Source organism: Labrus bergylta, chromosome 10 (genome assembly GCF_963930695.1).
Source record: "Labrus bergylta chromosome 10, fLabBer1.1, whole genome shotgun sequence".
Lineage (NCBI taxonomy): Eukaryota > Metazoa > Chordata > Actinopteri > Labriformes > Labridae > Labrus > Labrus bergylta.
The window spans coordinates 10700191-10724694 of NC_089204.1; the positions used below are offsets into that span (position 1 = coordinate 10700191).

A 24504-nucleotide genomic window follows, 5' to 3' on the forward strand; every position below is an offset into this window, starting at 1 on the left:
TAAAAGGTTTCCATCACTCCGTCTCAAACAATATTTTCCTCCACCACCTCCACCTTTGTAGAGGTCAATGATCACAGCACTCTCAACCGGAGGGATTATGGAGAAGGAGAGTAGAGATGTGGCTCAGCAGGGGTTAGCGGTGTGTAGACAGCTGTTCGGGTTTTAACACTTCGGCATGAACACTTGTGTCCTGCGATTTTGATCCAGGCGCCACAGAGGCCTCGAGGTTATCGAGCGGCCCGGTCAAAAGGTCACTCCGCATTGCAGCCGTGTTTCCATCAGCAGCAGTCTGAGCTCACGCCTGAAATCATTTTGTGCACGTTGTGGATGAGAATCCCCCCTCTTGGACAGTGAAAGACTTCAACACTCACTCATGCAGCTTAGAGTTATGCATTGGAGAATGTAAAGAGAGCGGGTTGTTAAAGTGGCATGGAATCCTGACTGGGTGAGCAGGACCCCCTTCTCGTTGCGCCTGGGTCTTGTTCAAGCTGTCTGATTTCTATTCCACCTTTTTAAGTGGACCATTGCCACTGATGGTGAATTGATGCAATGCAAACATGTCTACATGAATCAGCGCAGCACCTGAATGATTTTACTGTCTTGTCACTGTCTGGGAGTCTGTTGACATTTTCTCCACCATTCACCAGGCTTTTAAAACACTGCTGTATCCTATACCATGTTCAATTACCCCCTTGCAATCTTCAGTTTTGTAGATTTCCCTGTCATATTGTACATTTTTGCGTTTCTACTCTTTTCCCTGTTGTTTTCATCTTCTCTTTCTCCCCACAACAATCAGATCAATGGGAAATTAACCAGACTTCATTACATGGATTGTTATTTTTAAAGTTTGCCCATCCAGAATCCGGGATAAGAGCCATATCTCCGTAATTCCAGACTGTTGGGCCAATCAGAATCAAGTATTTGAAACAGTTGTGACATAAAAGCAACTAAAAACCCCCACTTCTCATCATTTCCAGCCATGCTAACAGCGTGACCTTTTTACCCCAGCGTTGGTCTAAGTCTTCTTTCTTGGGACGAGCTTCAGTAGATTACATTTTGTATGCTTTGTGTTGGACTTTATGTTGTGGTGGGTGCATGGCATGCCATTTGTTGATGTTAGTGTTTCTCACTGTTGCAGCTAAAAAGAGGAAAGGCCTCCAAGGGCTAATAAACACGACATCCTTTAGATTTTTTTTCCAGGATGGTATTGAGAAACATGTTGAAGGTCCCTGTTTAAAGTTATGATAAAGTGTGTTCACTCACTATTAGATAGATTGTGAAAAAATGTAGGTTTCAGACATTTAGTCAATTAAAGGAATTTCAATAGCTTTGGTGATCCTCTGACTTTTCAACTAGCAACATCATCATGTTAGTATTTAAATGTGTCCACTACTTAGATGTTTGACTAAAAAAACCAACAGAATCAATGATCCAGCTTAGATCTTATTCTTGTAACAGTCTGTTTTCAAAGTGAAAGTAGGAGATCCTCTAGTGATATGGGTTTTCTATCAGATGTTTTCATAAACAATGTAGATTTCTGTTTTTCTGAATGCAGACTAGTTGGCAGCTGTTAGCTTTTATTTTTGTATTGTAAGTGAAGGTTAAGCCTTCAAGATGTTTTTCTATCAGTTGTTAGTAGACATCAATAGAACGCCACTCCCGTTGTGAGTTTTCAGATTAAGCTTTCAGACATAATTATCATTAACTCATTGATCATTTTTTACAAACCATTTGACTGATTGGATTGGATTGTTTCGTAGAATCCAGGGCACCTTTTTCATCCAGCTTTTCATGATAAAGTGATTGAAAGATGCCGATTGGCGTGTGCACTGACCTGAAATTGATCACATATGCTAGAAGCCTACATTGAGGATATCTCTTAATGGAAAAGATGTTAGACTGATGTCTCTTTTTGTATACTTTTTTTATATTTTAATAAAGAAGAGTTAAGTTTGAATTGTTTAATTAACCAATAAAAATCCAGCTAGAGAACTAAAGCATATATTTTCATTATAGATTTTGTGAGCAAATTTAAGATTTACATTTTCTGTTTGGACAGATCACACCAGGGAGCAAAGCGGCGCAGGGCAACCTGCTCCAGGGAGATGTCATCGTTGCTATTGATGGAGTCAGCACAGATGGGATGACCCATTTGGAAGCCCAGAACAAGATCAAGATGGCCAACTACAACCTTGCACTCACCATGACCAAGTAAGGAGAGAAACTAATGAACGTCAATATTCGTGCAAATAATAGTACTAAAACATAACCTTGAGGCACTCTCAGTGCACTTTGATGCTACCTGACCTAAAACCATAGCCTTAGCTCGTGAACTTCTTAGAGTCTTAAGAAAGACTGAAGAAAAGTGGCCCTAAAGTGGATCCCTGAGGATCTCCAAAAGCAGAAATGGTCAAAGAAACATAGAATCAGAAACATAAAAGGCTAAATAGATCACGATAGTCCAGTGTAGACTGTTTTTACTGTTTCATAAACAACTTTCTTAATTCTCAATGCTTGGGGGGGCGCTGGTGGCACAGTGGTTGGTGCGCGCGCCCCATGTATGGAGGCTGTCGTCTCAAGCGGGCGGCCCGGGTTCACATCCCACCTGTGGCTTCTTTCCCGCATGTCGTTCCCCACTCTCTCTCCCTGATTTCCGACTCTATCCACTGTCCTATCTATCCATTAAAAAAATAAATCTTTAATTCTGAGTGCTTGGTTCAATACAACCAAAGCTGACAGATTATTCACAACAAAATATATTATAAATCTTCAATGGATTTCACTCAAAAAACTGTGAAAGACACATAAAGAAACATAATTGCATGAGGGCCAGTGTCTGGAATGACATATCTTGTTGTCATTCTTCTTGGTGTTGTTTTTTTAATTTCCTGGCTGTGTTTTAACTCTAAAAGAAAAAAACACCCTTACAGTATGTGTAAAGTACATACCCTACCCAGTCGATGAAGCTAATAAAGATTAAAATTCAGAAAAATTGATGTTGTGGAGATTGGCTTAGTTGATTCCAATGGACCTGGACATCTAAGTGGCTAAACTGCAAAAGTTGTTTTGGGCTGTTTTTTGGCTAAAATAAGGAGTTCCCAGTAAGATCATACTTTTCTTACCCTGAAGATGTCTGGCAGCGGAGATCTGATAAGTTCAGTGAGGAAATTAATGTTGGCCGGCAGGGAGCTCAGTGCACAGTCTCATAACTACAAACCCTCTGGGTGATGAAGATAAGACTGAGGAGCCTCTGTCAGGTTGTCTTATTCTCATCACTTTTTCATGTCACGCATGTTGTTTTACGAGTGTAAATAGACAGTGAGGCCTGTGGTGGACTGGAGAGGAACGAGGTCAGGAAATAAAATAGAAGCTTTTAAACCTTAGCACCGCCTCCTCTGATGAAATGGGAGAAAAAAAACTCAGCCACACAATGCAGGCAATACAATGACGTCTTTTTCATTTCAGGGTTAATGCCTTTTGTCCTTCTATACAGCACAAAATGTCTGAAATAAATCTATTTCTTCAGTAGTTGGGTTGATTCCAACAAGTCCTCAAAACTTAATTAAGTAAAAAAAGATTTTCTAATTGCTTATGAGAAACAAACCATATAAGATTTTCTTATCTGCCTTCCCAAGCTACGACAGAGGATTAGGGCCATGTTACATTTTTTAATTTTTTTTAATTTCGAGATTAAACTCGTAAATTTATGAGAATAATCTTGTAAATTAACGAGTTTGAGACCAGCCTGCGCAAAATGATGAAAGTAGAACTCTTAAAGTATTTTCCTCTGCAGACAACTTATTCCAAGTCAAGGCAGTATATTTTCAGGTTGCTGATATTTTATAACTAAAAGCATGTGTAGTTTCATATCTGCATAAGTAAAGCCCCAACACAACTATTTGTGTCTGTTCTTGATCTGCCTTGTTAAAATGTCTCATGTGCAGAGACAGTTTGTGTCCTGTTCATCATTTTACAGATAAACAAGGTCTTGCAAGTTGAAGTGAAAACTTCTCTTGAACTAACTGTTTTTACCGACTACACAAGGAAGTAGCCTATTTCCTTATTAGTGAAACGTTTAGGACAAGATGCTCAATGTTTGTCATTTGAGAACAGGATGCTGCTGCTCTTCTGATATAGACTAAAATAACAACTTTATTATTTCATTCTTTAAAGACTTTAAGAGTTCTACTTTCATCATTTTCGCGCAGGCTGGTCTCGAACTCGTTAATTTACGAGATTAAACTCGTAAATGTACAACTTTAATCTCGTAAATGTACAACTTTAATCTCGTAAATGTACAACTTTAATCTAAATTTTTTTTTAATTTTTGTTTTTAACGTGGCCCTAATTCTCCGTCGTACCAAGCCGTTTATAGTAACAAACATTTGTTTTTGCATTTTCATCCTGCCACCATTATGGCTAAAAAGTCCCTGAAAGGATTTTACAGAAGGTTAGAAGTATTGGATAGTCCTACGCGGTCAAACATCAGGCATGGTATCACCCATTGGTTTGTGGATTAAAGTTTTAAGGCCAGTTGTTTATAAAGTTGGCCTCTGTCAGCTTTGCTGTGGGAGCCAAAGAAGCATATTATATTAGTATAAATATGTACACATTCATTCGTATTTCCAGGAAATAAAGTAAAGATGTTCAGCGTGATCAAAACTCATTTTTCTAGCTTACCCATGAGGTAATACTGAGCACCCACATTGTGAAAGCAAAAATACTTTCGCCCACATTGGTGCGCATGGGCATGTTGATCTTGACATGAGGCATTTCCAGCATGGCGGCTGCTGCCAATAGTCCTCTGTAGCCCCCTGCCGTAACAGATGGCTGACGTCACTCAGGCCTGGTCCAGAAATATTCACAGTCAGGTGAACCAGTGGTGAATTGCCATCTTGAGGAGGCAGAAATGAGGTTGTTCATGCAATTTAGCGTATTGATAAGATAGTAAGACAGGCATTCATTGGCTAGTTCATAACAATTTTCCACTAATACGGCCCCTTTGTGTCCTTCACTTCAACTTGCACCTAGAAAGTGCACAGTTTAACTATGCAAAAGGTAGTCAGACACCTTGCACCATGTGCTTAAGACCCTGCACTTTAGATTGTTTGAACAGAGTCTTTCATATGTGAGCCGACAAAGAGGAGGAGTCACAGTGTAGAGGAGGAGTCCTAAAGCCAGGAGTCCTATATCAATAGCTGCTTGTTCACTGGAAGCCCTGAAAAGATGGCCATCACCCACAAAAGCCATATCATTGTCAGACAATAGCTGATGATTTACATGCTAGGTACAGTAATATATATTTATTTTTTTAACCTTTGTTTAACGAGAAAAAACCTAATTGAGATTAAAAATATATTTTTCAAGAGAGTCCTGTCCAAGGCAGAAAGCTGCTCATCAACACAGTTACTGACAAACAACGTGCAGCCATACATACAAACATATTATAAGATACATCATTTGAATACACAAAATAGCAAATTGAAACAGCATTCAATTGTCAAGATTGCCCACAATTATGAATTTGTCAGGCCAAACATCTAGAGCCACATGTTTCTGCCTCCAAGTCAGGAGGTACGAGGAAGTGTTCCCTGCCATTGGTTAAGGCCTTTAATTTAGGAAATGCTCCCCTGCGTCAGTATAGCAGGAATGAACGAGCAATGTGTACAAGTGTGTGAGAGGATTTGTTGGATCTGTCTAAACTCATGCATAGTCATGCCAACATACTGGTTTAGTCAGGGTTTTACGGTGTTAGAACCAAGTGAGAACAAACTACATTTGTCACAAGCAGCTGCAGTCCCATCCATGGCAGAGAATCTGTGTTGATAAGTCATAATGCTATATTAGTTAACTCTGTTGAATGGACAGATTACAACTTCTGTACCAAGTAAACTGTGAGTTGTAGCAGGAAGCTGGTTGAATCCTGACTTTCTGTAATAGTCATCACAGCTTTAACATGATTACATTCATTCAGTCCGTTTCTTTCAAGGCCAGTGGATGAATGCTTGAACAGCTTGAGACAAAATTATTCCAACTGCCATTTCACTTCAATACTTTTATCTCTTTTATATTGTTTATGATGGTATGTGAAAAGTTTAGGGATTCCATTCAACATTTTTTTCTATTGAATGTGATGTTATGTAGTTTAATAGAGTAGTATTTTTCCTTTGCAGAGGAAAATTCTTCTTCTATCGAAATAGTACATTTACTGTTTCTATTATTTCTTGGCCATGAAGCTCACAGGAACATTTTCTATTGTCAGTGCACTTTGACCCCTGACCTTCTACCACCTCCTTTCCCATTTTGTAGCTGAAAGATTGGATTTTTCCTGCCGTTGCCAGCTCTATAGGCGGTACTATTATTTTTTAGTGTTTTTCCATTACACTTCTTTTCATGTTGACAGGCAAATGCATCCCTCTTTTTGATCCTCTTTGTCAGAGCTGATAATGTAAAGAACAAACATTTTAAGGAACATATCATTTTTGTGGACCTTAACATTTAAGTGTAAATTAAAAAGCTTGATTTACAGTGGTAGATTCAGATGTTTTCACACATGCACGCCAGAAAAAAATCAAGGCCTGCCCCTGAAATGTTCATGAGGTGCTCATTGACACATGCCCTCACAGTAAAGAAAAAAGAAAAAAGAAAAAGGTGCACAAAGGTCGCACAGGTGGCGCCCTGGTCACGGAATATAATCATCTTCAACCTCTCGCTTGCAGAACATTGTAATTAATATTTTTAAGCCTTCATTTGGGAGCTGGCAGGAATCAGTCTGGATGAAAAATGTGTCCGTTTCCATTCAACCATGCAGCTTGACCCAAAAATGTGGAAAGTTTTCTTCGGTCTTGTGCATGTATAAAAAGAAATGATGATGAATTTGGTAAATGTGTCAATATGAGTTTCATGTTATTTAATTCAGTCATCAATTTCAGTGTTGTGTTTCTTCCTGCAGGTCCAAACGTCCAGTTCCAATGCCAACACCAAGAATGGACGCAGCTATTCCCTTGATCCCTCACCAACAGGTAACTTTACCCATCATGCCTCTCTAGGGCTCTGAAGTGTCTGCCGAACTGAAATCCACCTCAGAAACTTTGGGGAAAATGATCAGCCCATCACCGTTTCACATCACAAATTTTCAGAACAAATTTAGGTGTACTGTCCAGTGATGACAAAAAAGCCTCCTGGATTCATCACATGTAGATGATGTGAAAGGATTTCTAAACTTAGTAAAACATCTTTCTTTAAAAACAGTGAAATTAATTTTGATATCACATTGCTAAACTGCTTCCTTTTTTATGGTTTTAACTCCTGCCCAGGTTTTTGTGTTGATTTGGATTTTGTATTTGCCTTCAATGCTGCTGATTATGGCTCTGCATTTAGGATACTTCCACTATCAATACAAATCCATTTTCTAAGCACATGTATATATGTGTTTTCTTTATGTCAGCATCAATTTCTGGACAGTTCAGAATCATCAGACTGTGTCAAAAGACTATAAACAAAGGAAACAAGATGATGTTAGAAAGAGGCTGTATACAAACACCACACACACACACACACACACACACACACACACACACACACACACACACACACACACACACACACACACACGAATACACAGACTGCTTAATGCTTGTCAACCTACATGAACAAAACAGAAACACACACGCACCCAAACACACAGTGACAAACCTATTTGGATAAGAGAGATGTGTTCCTGCGGGCCATTTCACACACACACACACGCACACGCACACACACACGCACACGCACACGCACACACACACACAGACACTTTTGTGGAATTCCTGCAGCCTCTTTCCCCTTACTGAAGCTTTATTCACACTTGCTCAGAATAATGAGTTGTCGCCCCCTAGTGGCCACAATATATAAGACAGATTGATTTTCTTCAGATTCACAAACATTGATGTGTAAAACAAACATCCAGAAACCTAGGGCCTTTAATTTTCTAACAAAATTATCAATTTTGATTTATATCAATACAATTTATTGTATAGAATAAATACATATTTAAATATATTTGTAAAACATTAACATACAACTTACCAACATAAAAATAATATTGATAGGTCTTACCGAGCATTCTTTATTCCCACCACGCCCCGTCTCCCTTCTCCCCCTCCTGCTCCATCTGAAGCCTCAGTCAGTACAGGTGAATGGTCGCCTGTCAGCCTGCAGTGCCTCCTCGGGGCCTGTAGAGGCAGACTCTCCCGGGAGCAGGGTGGCGGTCAGCCCCAGTAAGAGGAAGCAGTATAACTCACCAATCGGCCTGTACTCAGAGGAGACTCTGAGGGAGATGGCAGCCATTCAGGCTGGTCAGCCTGCGGGGTAGGTAGACAAGACGCTTTAAGGAGCAGAAGGAGGAAACATGGCAGGAGATACATGAGTGTTTCTCAGAGAAGGAGCTGCTCGACTGGTACAGACAAGAAATGAAACACAAACCGGATCAGAAGGAGAATCCAAGAGGAGGTGCTCCCATCTGTCTGTTGGTGTAGAATTCATTTTCTGATTTAAGTCATGTTGTCCAGTTCAGTTCCTGTAGTCCTGACAAATGTTTCTCTCATTGACTGTATATATGAGGTGCATGTAGCCATGGTGACATCCATCATTCCATCCATTCCTATACACCTGTCACCAGGTGCATAAACCATTTTGGAGCCAGGAGTAGTCTGAATGGGAACGAGTTATCAGCCAGTGCCAACTTAATTAGCAAGTCACAGTTATGTGAGGATTATTGGGTTACATATTTTGGTTTACAATAAACAGGCTTTTAAAATGAAGCCAAATGATTCTTCATTCAAAATTATCAAAAATATATTTGGTCCTCTGCAGCTCCTCCTTCTCTGAGACTCCTTCAATCTTTAAGCGGCATTGCCCTGCCATGTTGAACCACACGTCAACATAGAAGACTCTCTGTGGAAGAATTATAACTTCTTACATTTGAATAAAAAATATGGAAAATGATAAACTGAAAGAAGGAGAAATTAGGGTTCTTCAGAACATTCAGTATCTTAAAGTCCCCAAACTACAACATGGCTCAATCAGAGTATAAATAATAACTGATAAATGATTGGTATTGATTTAGAGCTAGATCCATTCTAGAGAGGAAAATGTCCCACAGTAGTGTTTTAAATAGAACAGAAGTTTGGTTCAGGTTTTTAGTGCTAGAGGGTAACTTAACACATTTAATTAAGTACTGCACATATATACAATTCTGAGGTACTTGTGCTTGTTTCAGATGTTTTTGTAATTTATACTTATATGACTGACTTGTATTTATATTTGACCTTTAACTGCACTGCATATTTTTTGCAGATTCAAATTTTCCTTTAAAAGCTCATTTGAAGAGTTTTAGCTGGAATTAAAAAGGCTGACATTCATGCAGATGCATTCTGCTGAAACAGCCTTTGACATTTTTCTTGGCAAAGATTCACAGTGAGTGATATGTTTGCTAGAAGACAGCAGGATGAGATTTTTTGTTCAATAATAACATTACTTAAACATGTCCAGAACAAACAGCACAGAGATAAGAGGGAACATTTTGTCCACACGGGTTGCCAAAATCAACACAAATGTTAATGGAAGCAAAAATAAAGAAGTATAAAATAAGAAGAAGAAATGTGAGACTTTATTAAAACTTTAGTTTAAAGTCACAAATCAGCTAGTAGTCTCTGATGTATTATCTTGAATGTGGTACTTTAACTTGAAACATAATTGTTCACCATAGTACTATTTTTACTTACTGAATACTTCTTCCACTTCTGAGTGATGATAACTTACTAAGTGAGGAGCGAGAGGGAGGATCACATGTACTCCTGGGCTGAACTCGAAGAGGTCAGCTCATCCAAAAAATACATTAGACACTCTCAGACACTTTCCTGTAACAGATCAGGTTTCCTCTGTATCCGTCACAGCATAACAGAGCTATGATGGTAGGAAGTATCCATCTGTTACCATAACTATTCATAATCATAGCCACACATTTTGAGTCTCTCTCTCTCTCTCTCTCTCTCTCTCACACACACACACACACACACACACACACACACACACACACACACACACACACACACACACACACACACACACACACACACTGTTCACTGTTACCAAGCATGCCTATGGGGTTTCCTCAGTTAACCGTGTGATTCGGTTACTGTGTCAGAGAAGGGGCCAAACACCTGTTGGTTCCTCTGGCTGCTGTAAAAGGTCAGGGAACCTTCTGGACACACACACACACACACACACACACACACACACACACACACACACACACACACACACACACACACACACACAGACTCATGAACTGGCTGCCCTTGTCTTACCTTTGAGCATTAACACTGTAGAGTCTACATTTTCCTACACACAAAAACAGAGTCGTCTCCTGGATACATCATGTAGGTTTAATTTACTGTCATCAGTGTGGGTTATAATTAAGCCTGGTTTATCACTCTCTTAAACTGAAGCAACATCAAAAGCATATTTAGCTTAGCATTAATAGAGGGAGCAGGGAGAAAGATTCTTCTTAAAGGTAACAAAATCCACCTTCCAGCATCCATAAGATCACTGATGTACATGTTAATCTCATTTAGGTAATGATCACACAAATAATGTTGCCTTTACAATAGTTATGACCATAATTTATTTATTTTTCATTGTCATTGCCGTCTTACTGTGATCTATGGATAATCGTTACAGTCTGCACAGACCTAACTTTTCCCCTCAGGGTTTCATAATTAAGAACTCTCTTCAGATCAGATGTGACAGCTCTGCAGGTTCTGGGATATTGGAAGCCTCCCATCTCTGATCTCTGACATTTATCTCTTCATTCTCTGTCTGTAGCTTCTGCTGTCCTCGTGTCAAAACTCCTTCTCTCTGCTGAGCCCTGATAAACAATCCAGCTGTAATATGTTTTCTAATGATTTTATCTCCCTCTATTTTCTCTTCTTTTTTCTTTGCTGTTGGTCACACAAGGTTTTCTCCCCAGCTGCTCCCAAGTTAGTATACTCTCTTGCTGAATGCATCTTGGATGTGTGTTTGGTTTGTTTTGTTTGGTCTATTTCAGGCATGGTTTGTTACTGTGGGTGTCAGAGTGTTCCCTGTTGGGATAAAGTGCTGGCTGTTGCCTTTTTAATCACCAATGCATCATTGTCCAATTATAGATAAATGGGTTAAATTACCTTAAGCAAAAGAAACCATGGTGGTTGGCTCCTTATGTCAACGCTGGTTTTTCAACCAAGTATTCTTGTTGCTCATCTTCTGTTGAATTCTACTGATCAGGACATATTACACATATTTGCAGGAGAAAATGAAACGTCCCTACAAAAGTAAGCTAAAAGAAAAAATATTCTCAACAATTTATGGTATTCCACTATAGACATGGAGATCAGGCGGTAATGTTTTACTGATTCAAACAGTGCAATCACATCTAGAAGTTGAGGTTGTCTGAGTGTGAATCAATTGAGTAATCCTATGTAGAGCATTGTAGTGGGACGGCTCATCTGAGATACCTCACTATAATAACAGATCAATGAGTGTCTTAGAATTTTTGTTCCCTCCTTTCCTAATAAAAAGTGTTCCAAGTACAGGACACTCACCAACCGCAAACCAGGTCAAGAGATGGAAACAAATGACTTTCAGCTCTCCTTGATATATATTGAATATATTATGATACTAGTTTTCAACCATCAGGCTATTTGCTTTTGGCTTCTCTTGTTCAATGCCAAAAGCTGAAGAAGAGCGGCGTTCAACATGGTGGAAATAAAGTTTATGTTACAATGGGTCTAGTTTCAGAAATGGGGTGTAGAATCAAGATGAGCAGGCAAGACCAAGTATGTATTATGAGACTGATGAGCAACACATAGCACAAACAACTTGACGTAGCACGTCAAACTGTATGTCGAGAAGTTCGACGCAAAAAAAAAATGTTGATAATATTTTTCACGATAGCAGTGTGTAAGAACCATAGTGAAACGTTTTTTGTTATTTAAGATTGGGCTGATGATTAACATAGCAGAGCAAGTTGTAATGACCCAACTTTCAAAAACATGAATGAAAACATGACAATTAGAAACCTGACAGGGTTGTTGGTCAGGGTTTACAGATTAACAATGGAGTTCCTCAAGGAATCATCTGAGGGACTCTGCTGTTCTAAATATGAAGATTTTTATTTTTATTTTCTGTTCTCTTTGTTAATATGTTTCACTTTCTTATGATTTATAGTTTGTTTTAAACAGCAGGGACAACCAGATGGGGGGAATTTAAAAACAATAAGTCAATGACATACGTGTTTTGTCAACTCTGCAGTGTTCCTTTGCTGATTTGTTCATATGTCTCAAATCCACCCACTAGACCCCCAAGGTTACAACAAACACAACCAGAGTCTATTTTGTGGACAATATGCCTGTTTTGTGTGTTGCCAGAGAGAATGTGTGTCTTTATGGTTTGCAGTGTGTATCAGAATGAAATGCTGCTGTTTCTCTTGCTGTGGCGCTAATCACCATGCAGCTGATGGCTTCTTCTGTTGCGACTAAAGAGAGTGTCCAGCTAATTCAGTCACAGCAAGTTAATTAGCTGTCAGAAGAACCCCAGTCAGGTTTTTGTTCCTCTGTTGTTTGAGGATTGGAGACTGGCTATGCATGAATCCTGCATGATTTTTTTTTTTTTCATATAAAGAATATCTTAATTTAGATGATGGATTCCAGGCTCCCTGGCAGTTTGTGGTTTGATACAATCATTTACGTTACGTCTCTTGACATTTCTGTTCTGGAAGTAAAGGTCACAGTTTGACATGTTTTTCTGAGGCCTGATGGATGCCATATTTGAACACTTGGGTTATTCTTATTATTATTCTATTGTTTTCCACAAAGCATGATATTTACAACAAAGGTTAGATAGTGAAGAGAAGTGACAATAGTGCACATGTCACTACTATACATGTCGAAACAACAAAATTATAACAGAAGCTATTGAAAACAACACATGATTGAAATAAAAACAAGGATTGATCTGGGTTGTATAATGTTTGATGAAGAGAGAATCAGACTATTTATTTGGGTTGGGTTGCATAAAGTGTACTGCTCTGCTTTGTAAATCTGCAGTAACCTGAGTCCAGAGCAGATGGATTGAATGACCTTTCCATGACTCACATATATTCCTGAAAATACACCTTCATAGCATGGAAGGATAGACTTAATTTGTTCTGGTTTTTTCCCCAAGTATATTCATTTCATGTAACACGATCAGAGCTGTCAGAAAGTTGTGAGCTCTGCCTTCTAGAAACTGATCTCAATGAAGTGAATTATGCTGTCAAAAGCATTTCTCTTTTATTTTGGCACAGGAGTCAGATGAGGTTATCTGTGTGAATGTTGGTTGTACAGTGGCTTCCTCGCTCAAATATTTTTGAGGGATTTTTTGGGGGATAAAGTATCAAAGAGCCTTTTTGAGCCTTTTCAAACACTGGACACTGAACCTATAGGAGTCATAGATGATTTTCATGGTGAGAAGATATCAGTTTCTGAAAGTATTTAAAGTAGACTTTCAAGAGTAACTGAAGGAAACTTTTCTCTGCTGTAAGATCTGAGTGGAACTATTGTCACTGTTTGGTTTGGTACAGTTGAAGCAGATTCCGATAGAACACCTAGGCTTGGCACCAGATCAACCTCTTTTGTTGTTGTTGTTGTTTAAACACTTTTGCTTCAGGCCTGACTCAGGTATGGCCAATCTCAACTTTGTATCTAACATTGGCGGGGTTTAAGCACTGTTGAGGCTCTTTTAAAACAACCAAGATGGCGGAAGCAGATATGGAGCTTTCAGAAACTTCTTATACTTTCAAAGCGATGGAAGGTGGTTCAGGTTATTTTAAATTTGAAAAGTGTTGGCTACTCAATGATGTCATGTCAAACATTTGTGTGTGTGTTCTGTTAAACTAGAAGACGTGTGAGTTGAATGTTGGAACTAGCCTGCCTAGCATAGCAGCCACATGTTTTGTTGGTGTGAATCTGGTCCATAGCTGTTGATAAGGCAGCTTGGAAGTAAGAAAACGTTTGTTCAAGTCAATTGTGATATGTTCTTGTGATGCTAGGCAGATGGAAAACCCCTGTTAGTCTGTTCAATGCTTCAGGCATTTAACCTTGCATTCATTGGTATAACTTTGGTTCAATTGTTGCATTGTTGCAAAAAGTAGAATCTATAAACAACCAATTGATTGTCAGTTTGCTGTGAGCATGAGCTTTTTTGTTTCTCCTTTTGAACACAACCCTCATAGACTCCATGGGCCACTTTATTGTCCCCCCACCCTCACAAACCTCCTTCTGCCCTTTCCTCCATCTGTCTGCTATATTCTTCTTCCTCCACTTCTCCTTCCCTTTCGCTTCTCCCTCTCTTACTTCTTCGTCAACACGTCGTCCCTCCTGCCAACAGCGCTGGTTTCAACCCCAGCGCCCTGGACTCCGCCCTCTCTACCCACAAGCCCATCGAGGTGAAGGGCCCAGGTGGAAAGGCCACCATCATCCACGCCCAGTACAACACACCCATCAGCATGTACTCGCAGGACGCCATCATGGATGTCATCGCAGGACAGACACAGTCGAAGGGGCAAGATGCAGGGTAAATACACGCTCACTTCCACCTCCTCCCTTTTAAGTCTCTTCTCTTGATTTTCTTCTTCCCCCCCTTTTTTTAACTCTTATTTCTACATTCTGCTCTTTATGTAGGCTGCGCCTCTTTCTCACCAACACACCATCATTCTTACTACTCTCCTTAATCTCTCCTCCCAACTTCCTCTACTACTTCCAATTTTGTAAAAGAAAAACGCTGGAAAAACCAATTAACTTTGTAAAACATGACGTCCCCGTCCCCTCTTACTTCTTCTGTTCCTCCTCTTTCTTTGTCCTTTCTTCGTCCTTCTTCTTAAGCTCACTCATGATATTACACTAATTAATCCCAAATACCCTTTTTTTCTCTTAAACCCTCTTTCTTTAAAGACCAGCGTGCGTCACATTAGTCCTGACAGTTTTGAAACTCATTTTTAAAGACCAAACTTGCTGAAGGTGATAAAGAAGTTCTGAAAAGTGGATTGTTCAGAAGTTGTTGGTTTTCGGTTTGGAGCTGTTTGTTTGGGAGTTTGAGGTCGTCTGTGCTGCTGCAGGAAGTGTGTTGATGTGCTCAATGCCTGACTTGATGTGATATGTAATGTAATGCAGCTCAGTTCAATTTCAGGTTATATAATTATTAACTGTAAGATATGAGTCTGTGGATGAAGAATCTCTCAGCATGGTCTGCATTAAGTTTACATTATACTCATTCTAGGTTTACACTAGCTTGTGTGAAATGAACAAAGCAAAAAATAAAACGTATTCTGCCAGAATATGAGATAACATGCAGATACATTTAGATTACATTTTATTTGAAGTCGATATCTGAAGTTGTAACAAGTGCAACATTTTTTTGCAAACACTTTACAAAGGACAGATTTCTGAACTCCCCCCCCCCCAACAAGATTATTTTATGAATTTACAGAACACTTGGAGTAAAATGTTAATTTTGGGCCTTTTCATGCCTTTATTTAGAGATAGCAGAGTGTATAGAGTCAGAAATCGGGGATGGAAGTAGCCACAGGCCGGATTTAACCCGGGCAGCTGGCTTGGAGGACTATAGCCTCTGTACATGGGCCATGCGCACTTATCACCTTGCTACTGGCGCCCCATGAAATTTAATGTAATTTGACATAACTCAGGGCTCCAAGAAGATCACTTCATCAGTATTGATAATGCCATATTCTTCGTTGAGATCAATGTAGAAATAAGCCTGTTCAGTTCTCTATGTTGTAAAAATGTGTGTTTAGAAGAAAGAAGACTTTTCACAAAGCAAAAGTGATTATTTACTGACAGTTTGTCCTCCTGAAATGTGTCAGGGATTCATCTCTTGTGTTGTCTTTGTTCTCCGAGACAAATGTTGTTGGATTGTGTGTCTATCATGCAACAAATAACCTCCATGTGTTCATCTTCTCTCACTAACAATACGTTTTGCAGCCTGTTGGAAAATACAATGTGTCTGTTTTTTTCCTCCTGAAGGGGAAAATAATATTACTCCAAAACATCCACACACTCGTTCTTCACTCAGCTGCTCTGTTTTTTTATTCCCTCATAAACCGACTGTGACTCAAATGTCAGCCTGAACGAAACCATCAGAAGAACCAATTACTCTTTACAGTCTTCCTCTGATTGTCTCTGAAGACATCACACTCTGTGTGAAGAAACAGGGCCTGAATAAAAACCCACACAACGCCAAAAAAGAAATGTTTTTCCTTGAGTTATTTTTTGTATTATAGTAACTGGGGATGGTAGAAAACATGAAATTCATATAAAACTGGTTGATACTGAATGTTCTGAACCCTTCTCTCCTTCTTTTGGGGTTTTATATATATCTGCTCATAACATACAAAAATCTTACAAGATACATTTCAAATGTTGTGTTTGTCATGTGAACGTTTGCTGCCATCTTTTGTGAAACTAATGACTTTTGATATGTTCTGATGTATTCTCATTTACTAACAGTAATGCAGTGTAGACTGAAGCATCCACTGAGCTTTTAGTGCCTCTTGCTGTCTTCATTTTCTCGTCCTGTCCTGCAAAATTAAATCAAAACCAGCTCAATATTGATTCTATTCATTGTTCATCTTATGTCAAATCACATCACCTTTTGTTCCAGTGCATTTAATTTAAAAAAAAAACCAAACACACGCACACACACATTGAAGAGTTTCACCAGTAAAGGGTCGGTGAGCATAGATCTTGACTCTCTCGCACATATAAACAAAAATTGCATTTGGACCCACTGAAGCTCTTTAGGGTCCTTGTTTTGACCTGCTCTGGTTTCGGGGGGGGGGGGGGGGGGGTTGGCACCCTCTGTCTATGGTTGCAGTTCTCTCCCAGTTAGTGATCACCTCATATACAGCGCCTCCCCGGTCTACCAGGCCGTCCAGACTGCAGAGAAGGACCCAGACCTGAGCGAGTTGGGCCGCCGCAGCGTAAACATGCAGTCCAAGTCCTTCCGGGTCCTGGCCCACATGACAAACACAGAGTCCTGTAAGTGCCCTGACCTTTACTTTGACCTTTACTGATTACTGTTAATTATTATCTAATACCAATGTTCAATTCATCACCATGGGGAATTTAAAATTCATATACACTGAGAATGTGGTACAATGTTCAATTTAACAGCAACAGAATCATGTTCTTATTCTGAGTTTCTGGTCTGGGTCGATTAAGTGACAAATTTGATCACCCAACACTAAACATGCTTACTCATGTCTTCTCTTTGCTGTGTTTTCTGTCTCTACAGTACCAGGGGAGAAGGAGGAGGAGGATGTGGAGGAGGCGCTGAGGAGGAGCAGGTAGGCAGAGGAGCTTCATTAGACAGCTGCTGAACCCCCCCAGCTCCTCACCTGTACACTCTGCCCCGCCCCTGAACACATCACACAGCCCTGTTACCGTAAGCTAACGACACCAGTCCAGTTAACCTGAACTTTCCTCCTGCTAACAGGTGAACAAACTCATCCTGGTTACCTTATTAGAAACTGTGCAGGGGTGACATTTCTCTGTGTTATGTCCCTCTATATAGATTCATTAAGCAGATTCTGACTATTACACATTTACGGTGGTATCTTAGTTAAAGATGGGACTTTTCATTAGACTCAAATTCAGAGTCAAACTTATCAAACTTATTGGATCTTCTTGGGTTCAACTTTTACATTTGCCTACATACAGTTATAAAACAGAGTAAAGTACACAAAGTTGTTGTTTGTTGGCTGAGACGGCAGAAGCTCATGAGGGATAACGCGTTCTTTTATATTCCTTACAAAGCTGAGCTCATGAAAAGTAATGAACTGTTCCTACCAGCAGAGGGAGCAGCAGGACTGATGATTCACACCGAGTCAACTGTTAGTCAATGCTATGCTCCTACTGGATACTTTAAATAGTAAAGAAGTTGTATAAATATACTCAGGTTAGGCCAGACATTTTAATGAATTCCTTTTAAATAAGACAAAATATATTCCTTAAAATAAAACAAAGACTTCCCTCTCAGGTAAATGAAGCACTAAACAGTTGTTGTTCTTCTTAGGTTTACTCGCTCCTTTAGTATTTCAAAGCAAATACACAATGTGGGTGCGTTGGCATCTTACAGACTTGAACTTTAAAAAGATTCTCCGTTTCTGTCGCTGTTTTTCCTTCACATCATTCTCTGTCTTGATTACATCGTCTGTGAAGGTCAAATACAATGGAGAAGAAATTAGTAAATAACATTTGTTTTAGAACCAGTCCTATAGTTTTCTTGTTCAAATATTTCACATGTTTTTAAATCTGTATGCTGTACATACACAGTACAATGAGAATGAACACAAACTATAAAACCAAATATTGTTGGACACCTTCAGTATATGAACTTTTTTCAACCTACTTTCAGAACCAAAGCTTTTATATGGCCCCTTCTTAATGATCTATTTTACTCTGAATGGAACTATAATTTATTTTTTCCTTGTAATGATGGAGACCTAAATAAGCATCAACTCACTAGAGTAATGTTAATGAGGAACAATAGGAATAAATCAGCAGAGGAAGTGCCACATGCTGGTCCTTAGAAAGAACGCAAGTATAAGGCACTGTTATATTTTGTTTTTACTTAAGACTACATCCACTTCTGACATACTGTTGATTCTTGTGATAAGTGTTCATTTTTTATTTCCCTCAGAGCTTTTCACCAGGGTAGAGGTCAGATCTCTGTGCAGACTGACCAGATTTCTCTTTTTGACTCTGACTGTGTGCACAGGGCCTCTCTCATGCACAAACAGCAAAGAGCTTTCCCCAAACTGTTACCAAGAGTTACAGGCAAAAATGTTTTCATATCCTGTTGCATTAAGGAGACCCCCTCACTGGAACTGAAGCGCTGATCCAAAACACTGAGGCTTGCATGTAGCTGTGGCAGGAAAGACACTTTGCAAACCAACAGGGAAATGAAAATGCAGCTTATGACAGTAACATAGAGCTCTTTATGACCCATTCTGAATCTTTGTCTTTGAGATTTCATGGCCATATGCAGGACTGTGTGCACCCAGTCAAAAACAAGTCAAACTGTTTCACTTCACACAACTCTAAACCTACAATATGTAGAATACAATGTTTACATTAAAATATCTAAATGAATAAACCTATGTTATATTTATATATATATTATTCTGTTGAGGACTTACATTACCTCAAATATTTCCTACAGTTATCACAGCCAGAGAAATCCACAATTTTATAGTAGTAATGGGACGTGTCTTGTCATGACGGCCATGACAGAGCTGCCATGACAAGACCGAATGTTTATCGTTGCCGTTGAAAAAAGCGGCTGTTACGTAAATGCCGTATGTGCTGCTGTGATAAAAACGTCGTGTCAATTTTACTTGGCTACATTGTCGATAAACATATTGTCTTCCAGTGCCTATCCTGTCTTATTTGCCACTATTTAAAAGCTTTATATTATTTTATTTACACAGGGATACATTAATTTTTTAAACATGTTCAGTCTACGACAGGGAACTCTGAACCTCTTACCAAAGCGCATAAGCTCATGCTCTGTATGTAGAACATGGGATGGGATGGGCCTTAGAGTAGCTAGTTCAAAAGCAGTCAGTCTAGGATGTGTGATGTTTAGCTCCTATACCGTTCCATGCAGTCTGAATCAGTCGGATCAGTTTGGTTGTTTTAACTGTAAGACAGGTTGCCAAACCATGCTGCTACACCAGACTTGATTAGGCTCTCTATAAAACTGCCTGATGCCAGTGTTTGCTTTACGCAATGAATCCTTAGCACTCCTTGTGAGGTACAGTAGGAGCAGCTGGGAAGCATTTCTCCTCTCTTGTCTCCCCTCTTAGATGTTCTTTCTGTTCTTGTCAAAGTGTTCCCAACAGATGGTGTGATATGCAGACAATGATTTACTTGCTAACCGAGTATCACACACTGTATATCAGAGTGTGGAGGTCTGCTGCCACTCTGGGAGGAGGAACAAACCTTTTAACCCTCCACCCCTCCTGCATCCCTCCCTCCGGTCTGATGGATGGAGCTTTCTCTGCTCCCTGCACTTATTTAATCATCCCTCCATTACACAGAATTGATCCTTGCTGCCCCCCTCCCCCCTCCTCAGAGCTTGTCAGTCTTCTTACACGGAGCAATGACTCAACATGAATCAATAGGAGCAGAGGTCAAGCTTTTATCTGCCTATAAAGAGACTGTGGGGATTTCCTTTTCGTCTCTAAGTCATCATGGAGGAAGCAGCTCGGAGATGACTCACATGGTTGAGCTGGAATCAAACCTAAAACACATTTTATCTCAGATTCAGAGGGAGGTAGACTGACTAACCCCTCCAACCTGCGACCACGCACAGATCATTAAGAGAGATTTGAAAAAGTACAATTGTCTGTTGATTTTTTATTGTTGTTGATTTCATTTGACCATACCTTGATGATTTCAGTTCATTTAAAAGCAGCTGTGTGATACAGAGTTTCCCTAATAGGGTTTCTGAATGAGGATAATGGAAAGCACTTGAATTGAATCAGTCAAACTTGGAATATACAGCACCTTAAACTAGCATGGAAACGCCATCATAAGCTGCACATTCATGTTTATTTATATTTGCAGACGCATCTGTTCACCTTCTGATCAGGTAGATTTCCATCTTGCCTCACTCCTGTCAGGCTAATCACAATCAATTATCAAATATGAATCAGGTTTAGGAGCCATCGAGATATTTTGCTTGAAATTCATGACAGATGCCAATTGTTAGGTACAAATGAATGTACAGATTGACTACATGTGTAAAATAAAAAACGGTGCTGTGCAAAAACATCTAGGTATTATATTGAAATAGAGCAATATGAATCAGGCTGTGGATCTTGCTTGGCAGTTTACTGGTTGGTCAAACTGGTTTCTCTGACTAGCTGTAGGGTCCAAAGACGTTTAGTCTGATGCTACAGAAAACAGATTTAGTCGAATCTAACATGAATCTTTAGGTAATGTGAATGGAGGTCATTTTCTGTATAAGTTACAGGATGTCCATTTACCTCAGAACTCAAGACTGAGAATGACATCACTCCTACATAGACTGCGTTACAGTAACAAGTCAGAAGGTTTTCTATTTTCAGTGCAACAGTCGAACAATTAAAAACAACACATTACACAATATTTTGTGCATATAAACACTGCAGCAACTTGTCAAGATACAATGTGGACCATACAAATAAAAGTGCCAATAAACAGTTTGTTACTTACTGTCACTGCTGTGGAGCAGCCATCTTGGGTTTTGAATTAGTGCTGGTGAGGTTCTTCAAATGAAGAATGAAACAATCCAGATTCAGTTTGAGTCCCAGCAGACCTTTCGGACTCCCAGTTCAAAGGAATGTAGTATGAGCTCAATTGTGGAAAAAAACAAAAACATTTTTGATTTTCCTGGTTGAAAAAGTACAAAGGTGCATTACTAAAAAAGATGAAAATTTAATAAATAATACATTTTTTTCCCGTCTAAGTTAAAGCCTCTCTGAAAAGACAACTAAAAGCTCACGATATTAAAATCCAAACATCAACTGGAGCAATATTGAGCGGTTTGATTTATGCACGAGAACAATAACAAGCTTTGTGATTTTTTCTCTGTGCAGGCTTCACTCACACTATGTCTGTATTAACAAACAAATGTGTATATACAGTATATATATATATATATGTGTGTGTGCATGCAGGCAGGTAAGTACTGCATGTGTGAATATATACATGTATATACTATAAATCATGGTGTTCTTGCCCAGAATGGCTCTGCCTCCCTCCCTCTCTCTCTCTCTCTCTCTCTCTCTCTCTCTCTCTCTCTCTCTCACTGCTGCTCCTAACCCCTTCATGTGCTTTAGCCCTACTGGCCATATCCCAGCAGGCCCCGCCCCCTCTGCTCCGCCTGCTAGCGCCGTCATGCAGCCTGTGGACCCCGCTCCTGCTCCTGCTCCATCTGACCCTGCCCCTCAGAGGTAACACATCCGCTACAGCCAATTAACTGTTTCCATAGTGAGCTGGAAAAGCTGCAGCTTCCTAACTCAAAGTGTTCAATGTAGAGTGTTACGGACTTTGAATGTGTTGTTATTATGAATCACAAGAAACAAAACTTTCTTTCCACAGGAATGTCTTTTTTTTCTGTTATAACTTTGTGTATCCTATGATATGATGTTGCCATCTTTTCTTTCATCATCCTTGTTTGTGTGTGTGTGTGTGTGTGTGTGTGTGTGTGTGTGTGTGTGTGTGTGTGTGTGTGTGTGTGTGTGTGTGTGTGTGTGTGTGTGTGTGTGTGTGTGTGTGTGTGTGTGTGTGTGTGTGTGTGTGTGTGTGTGTGTGTGTGTGTGTGTGTGTGTGTGTGTGTGTGTGTGTGTGTGTGTGTGTGTGTGTGTGTGTGTGTGTGCGTGTGTTACTCAATAACTTCGGTTTTGCGGTCAGACATGAGTTGCGTTCATGTGATGTTGGGAAAGTCCAACACCTGGGACTTAATCAATCCACTCAGTGATTTTGTTGAATAGTTGTTGTGTACTTCTTCTTCTTGTCAGCTCTTTGAAGGTAAGATGGGTTGTCATGAGACACACTGACATAAGATCGAGGACCAATTCCTGTTTTTCCTCTCAGTTTTGGGAAACAGAAAATGAGGATGTATCAGTTGCTTCTTTCACAACTTGCAGACAGAGCAATACGATCATGTGGTATTTGTGTCCACTGGTGTAATGTCATGTTAGTCCAATATCTACTCACTTAGCTCTGGTTTTGGTGTCCAAGGACAGGAGACAGATAAGAGAATAATCTTTCTCTTTAGCTACTCAATGCTTCACAATTTTCACCAGCCTTTTTGCTGCTTAGCAGTATGGTGTGTTTATCTAACATGTAAGAAAAGGAGTTGATGATGGATGGATTGATCCAAAAGTCCATGTAAAGATGTAAAAAGACAACAAAAAAAAATCCAAATGTTCAAGAAGGCTTGATCCTGGTTAGCCCTCTTGTACTGTTGAACCCAGGTGGCAGGTTGTCATGGTGACTTCTGCTGTTGTTTCTACACCTGCAGCCTGAAGCGACACTCTGCTGCTGGGTACGGTGTCCAGCACAAAGCTGCAGTCTCCAGGTACCCTCACCCGCAGAGATCCAGAGCTTAAGTCCACATGCTGCTTCACGCTTTCTCCTATCCTACACTACATAACAGTCCATCAACCATTTAATAGACGCTTATTTATCTAAAAGTCCTCGCTCTATTATGAATTGATTAAGGCCTCAATATGCTTCAAAGGTAGTCTCGTACCTCCGAGAACAGATTCAGGATCTTGTTCTTGGAGGTACTTGTTCTAGTCTTTACTCTTCTTCTCCCTCCTTCATGTCAGAGAGAAATATTGTACTTCTTACCCGCTCTACGTTTTCCTTAATAGTTGCTGCTTCTTTATTTTATACATTAAACATATGACGTGCATTTAAAACAGATTTCTTTGTTGTTAGCTGCAGATATATTTGAATCATACTGATGCCTTTATGATGAAATGAGTTATCCTGGTGGGAATTGAACCCCTAACTCTGACAGTGTTGGTGCCTTGCTCGGCTCAGGACCATGTAACTGCTGAGTAACAAGAGCTAACAACTTCATCCAATCACAGGCGGAGAACATCTAACCGGATCTACAGGATCTAAGCACAGCTTTTCCACAGCTGATATCTTTTTTTTTAATTTCTTTGCTCTGAGATATTTAAAGTCATTTTTACAGGCTGGGTGCTTTTCACTGGTCTGCTTCTATTTTCTTTCTTTTTTTTAAACATGCACTAACCTTTTTGAATCCTGGGTTTTTACGTGTTTGTTCATGTTGACTGTTTCTTTGTGGCTCTATGTGATTGTTTAGTGTTGCTTTACTGCTGTTTTGTGATCATTAGTTGTTAGTTGGTAATTCTGTGTTTCGACATTTCTTTTTTCATTTATGTTTTTATGTTCATTTGTTGTTGTTGTTTTCATCTCTGTAGTTTACTGTTTTCTGTCTTTGTTGCTGTCCTGTATGTCTTTGTGTCTCTGAGTTCATTGTTTTGCTTTTGTAATGTGTTCTTTATGATTGTTTTTTCTGGTCTTTAAGTGTCTTTGTGTTTGTTTAGTTTGTCTGTAAAGTTATTTTGAATTTCTGTACACTCCTGTTATGTTCCCTTGCAGAAGTTCTGTTTCCCTTTTGCCATTAAATTTACTCTCCAACCAGAAATAAAAACAAATAGAGACTATGGCCCACTTAGCCTGATCGGGCATCTATGGTGCTGAGTGTAACACAACTGCACAAACCAGGTTGAATAAAAGAGCTTCACATATTAAAAAGTTCTCAGAATACCTGAGAGCACATTGACTGCAAGAAGGCTGGATGTTATTTTTTAATCCAGCCACATTTTCAAATATGTAA

The 24504-nt window shown here is 39.5% G+C and overlaps 1 protein-coding gene across 10 annotated transcripts in view; it reads left to right on the forward strand.

The window, feature by feature from the left end:
- ldb3a (LIM domain binding 3a) overlaps positions 1-24504 on the forward strand; it is a 51609-nt gene that overhangs the window by 20029 nt on the left and 7076 nt on the right. For 4 of the 10 annotated variants that reach the window (XM_029275624.2, XM_029275623.2, XM_065959343.1 and 1 more), the window contains exons 3-8: positions 2060-2211; positions 6953-7022; positions 8162-8352; positions 16951-17114; positions 17371-17422; positions 21965-22078. In XM_029275624.2, coding sequence (XP_029131457.2) covers positions 2060-2211; positions 6953-7022; positions 8162-8352; positions 16951-17114; positions 17371-17422; positions 21965-22078 — 743 coding nt within the window. Of the gene's footprint in view, positions 1-2059; positions 2212-6952; positions 7023-8161; positions 8353-11001; positions 11025-14448; positions 14635-16950; positions 17115-17370; positions 17423-21964; positions 22079-23151; positions 23209-24504 lie in introns of all 10 variants that reach the window. The other 6 variants (XM_065959344.1, XM_065959346.1, XM_065959345.1 and 3 more) reach the window with 6 other exon arrangements.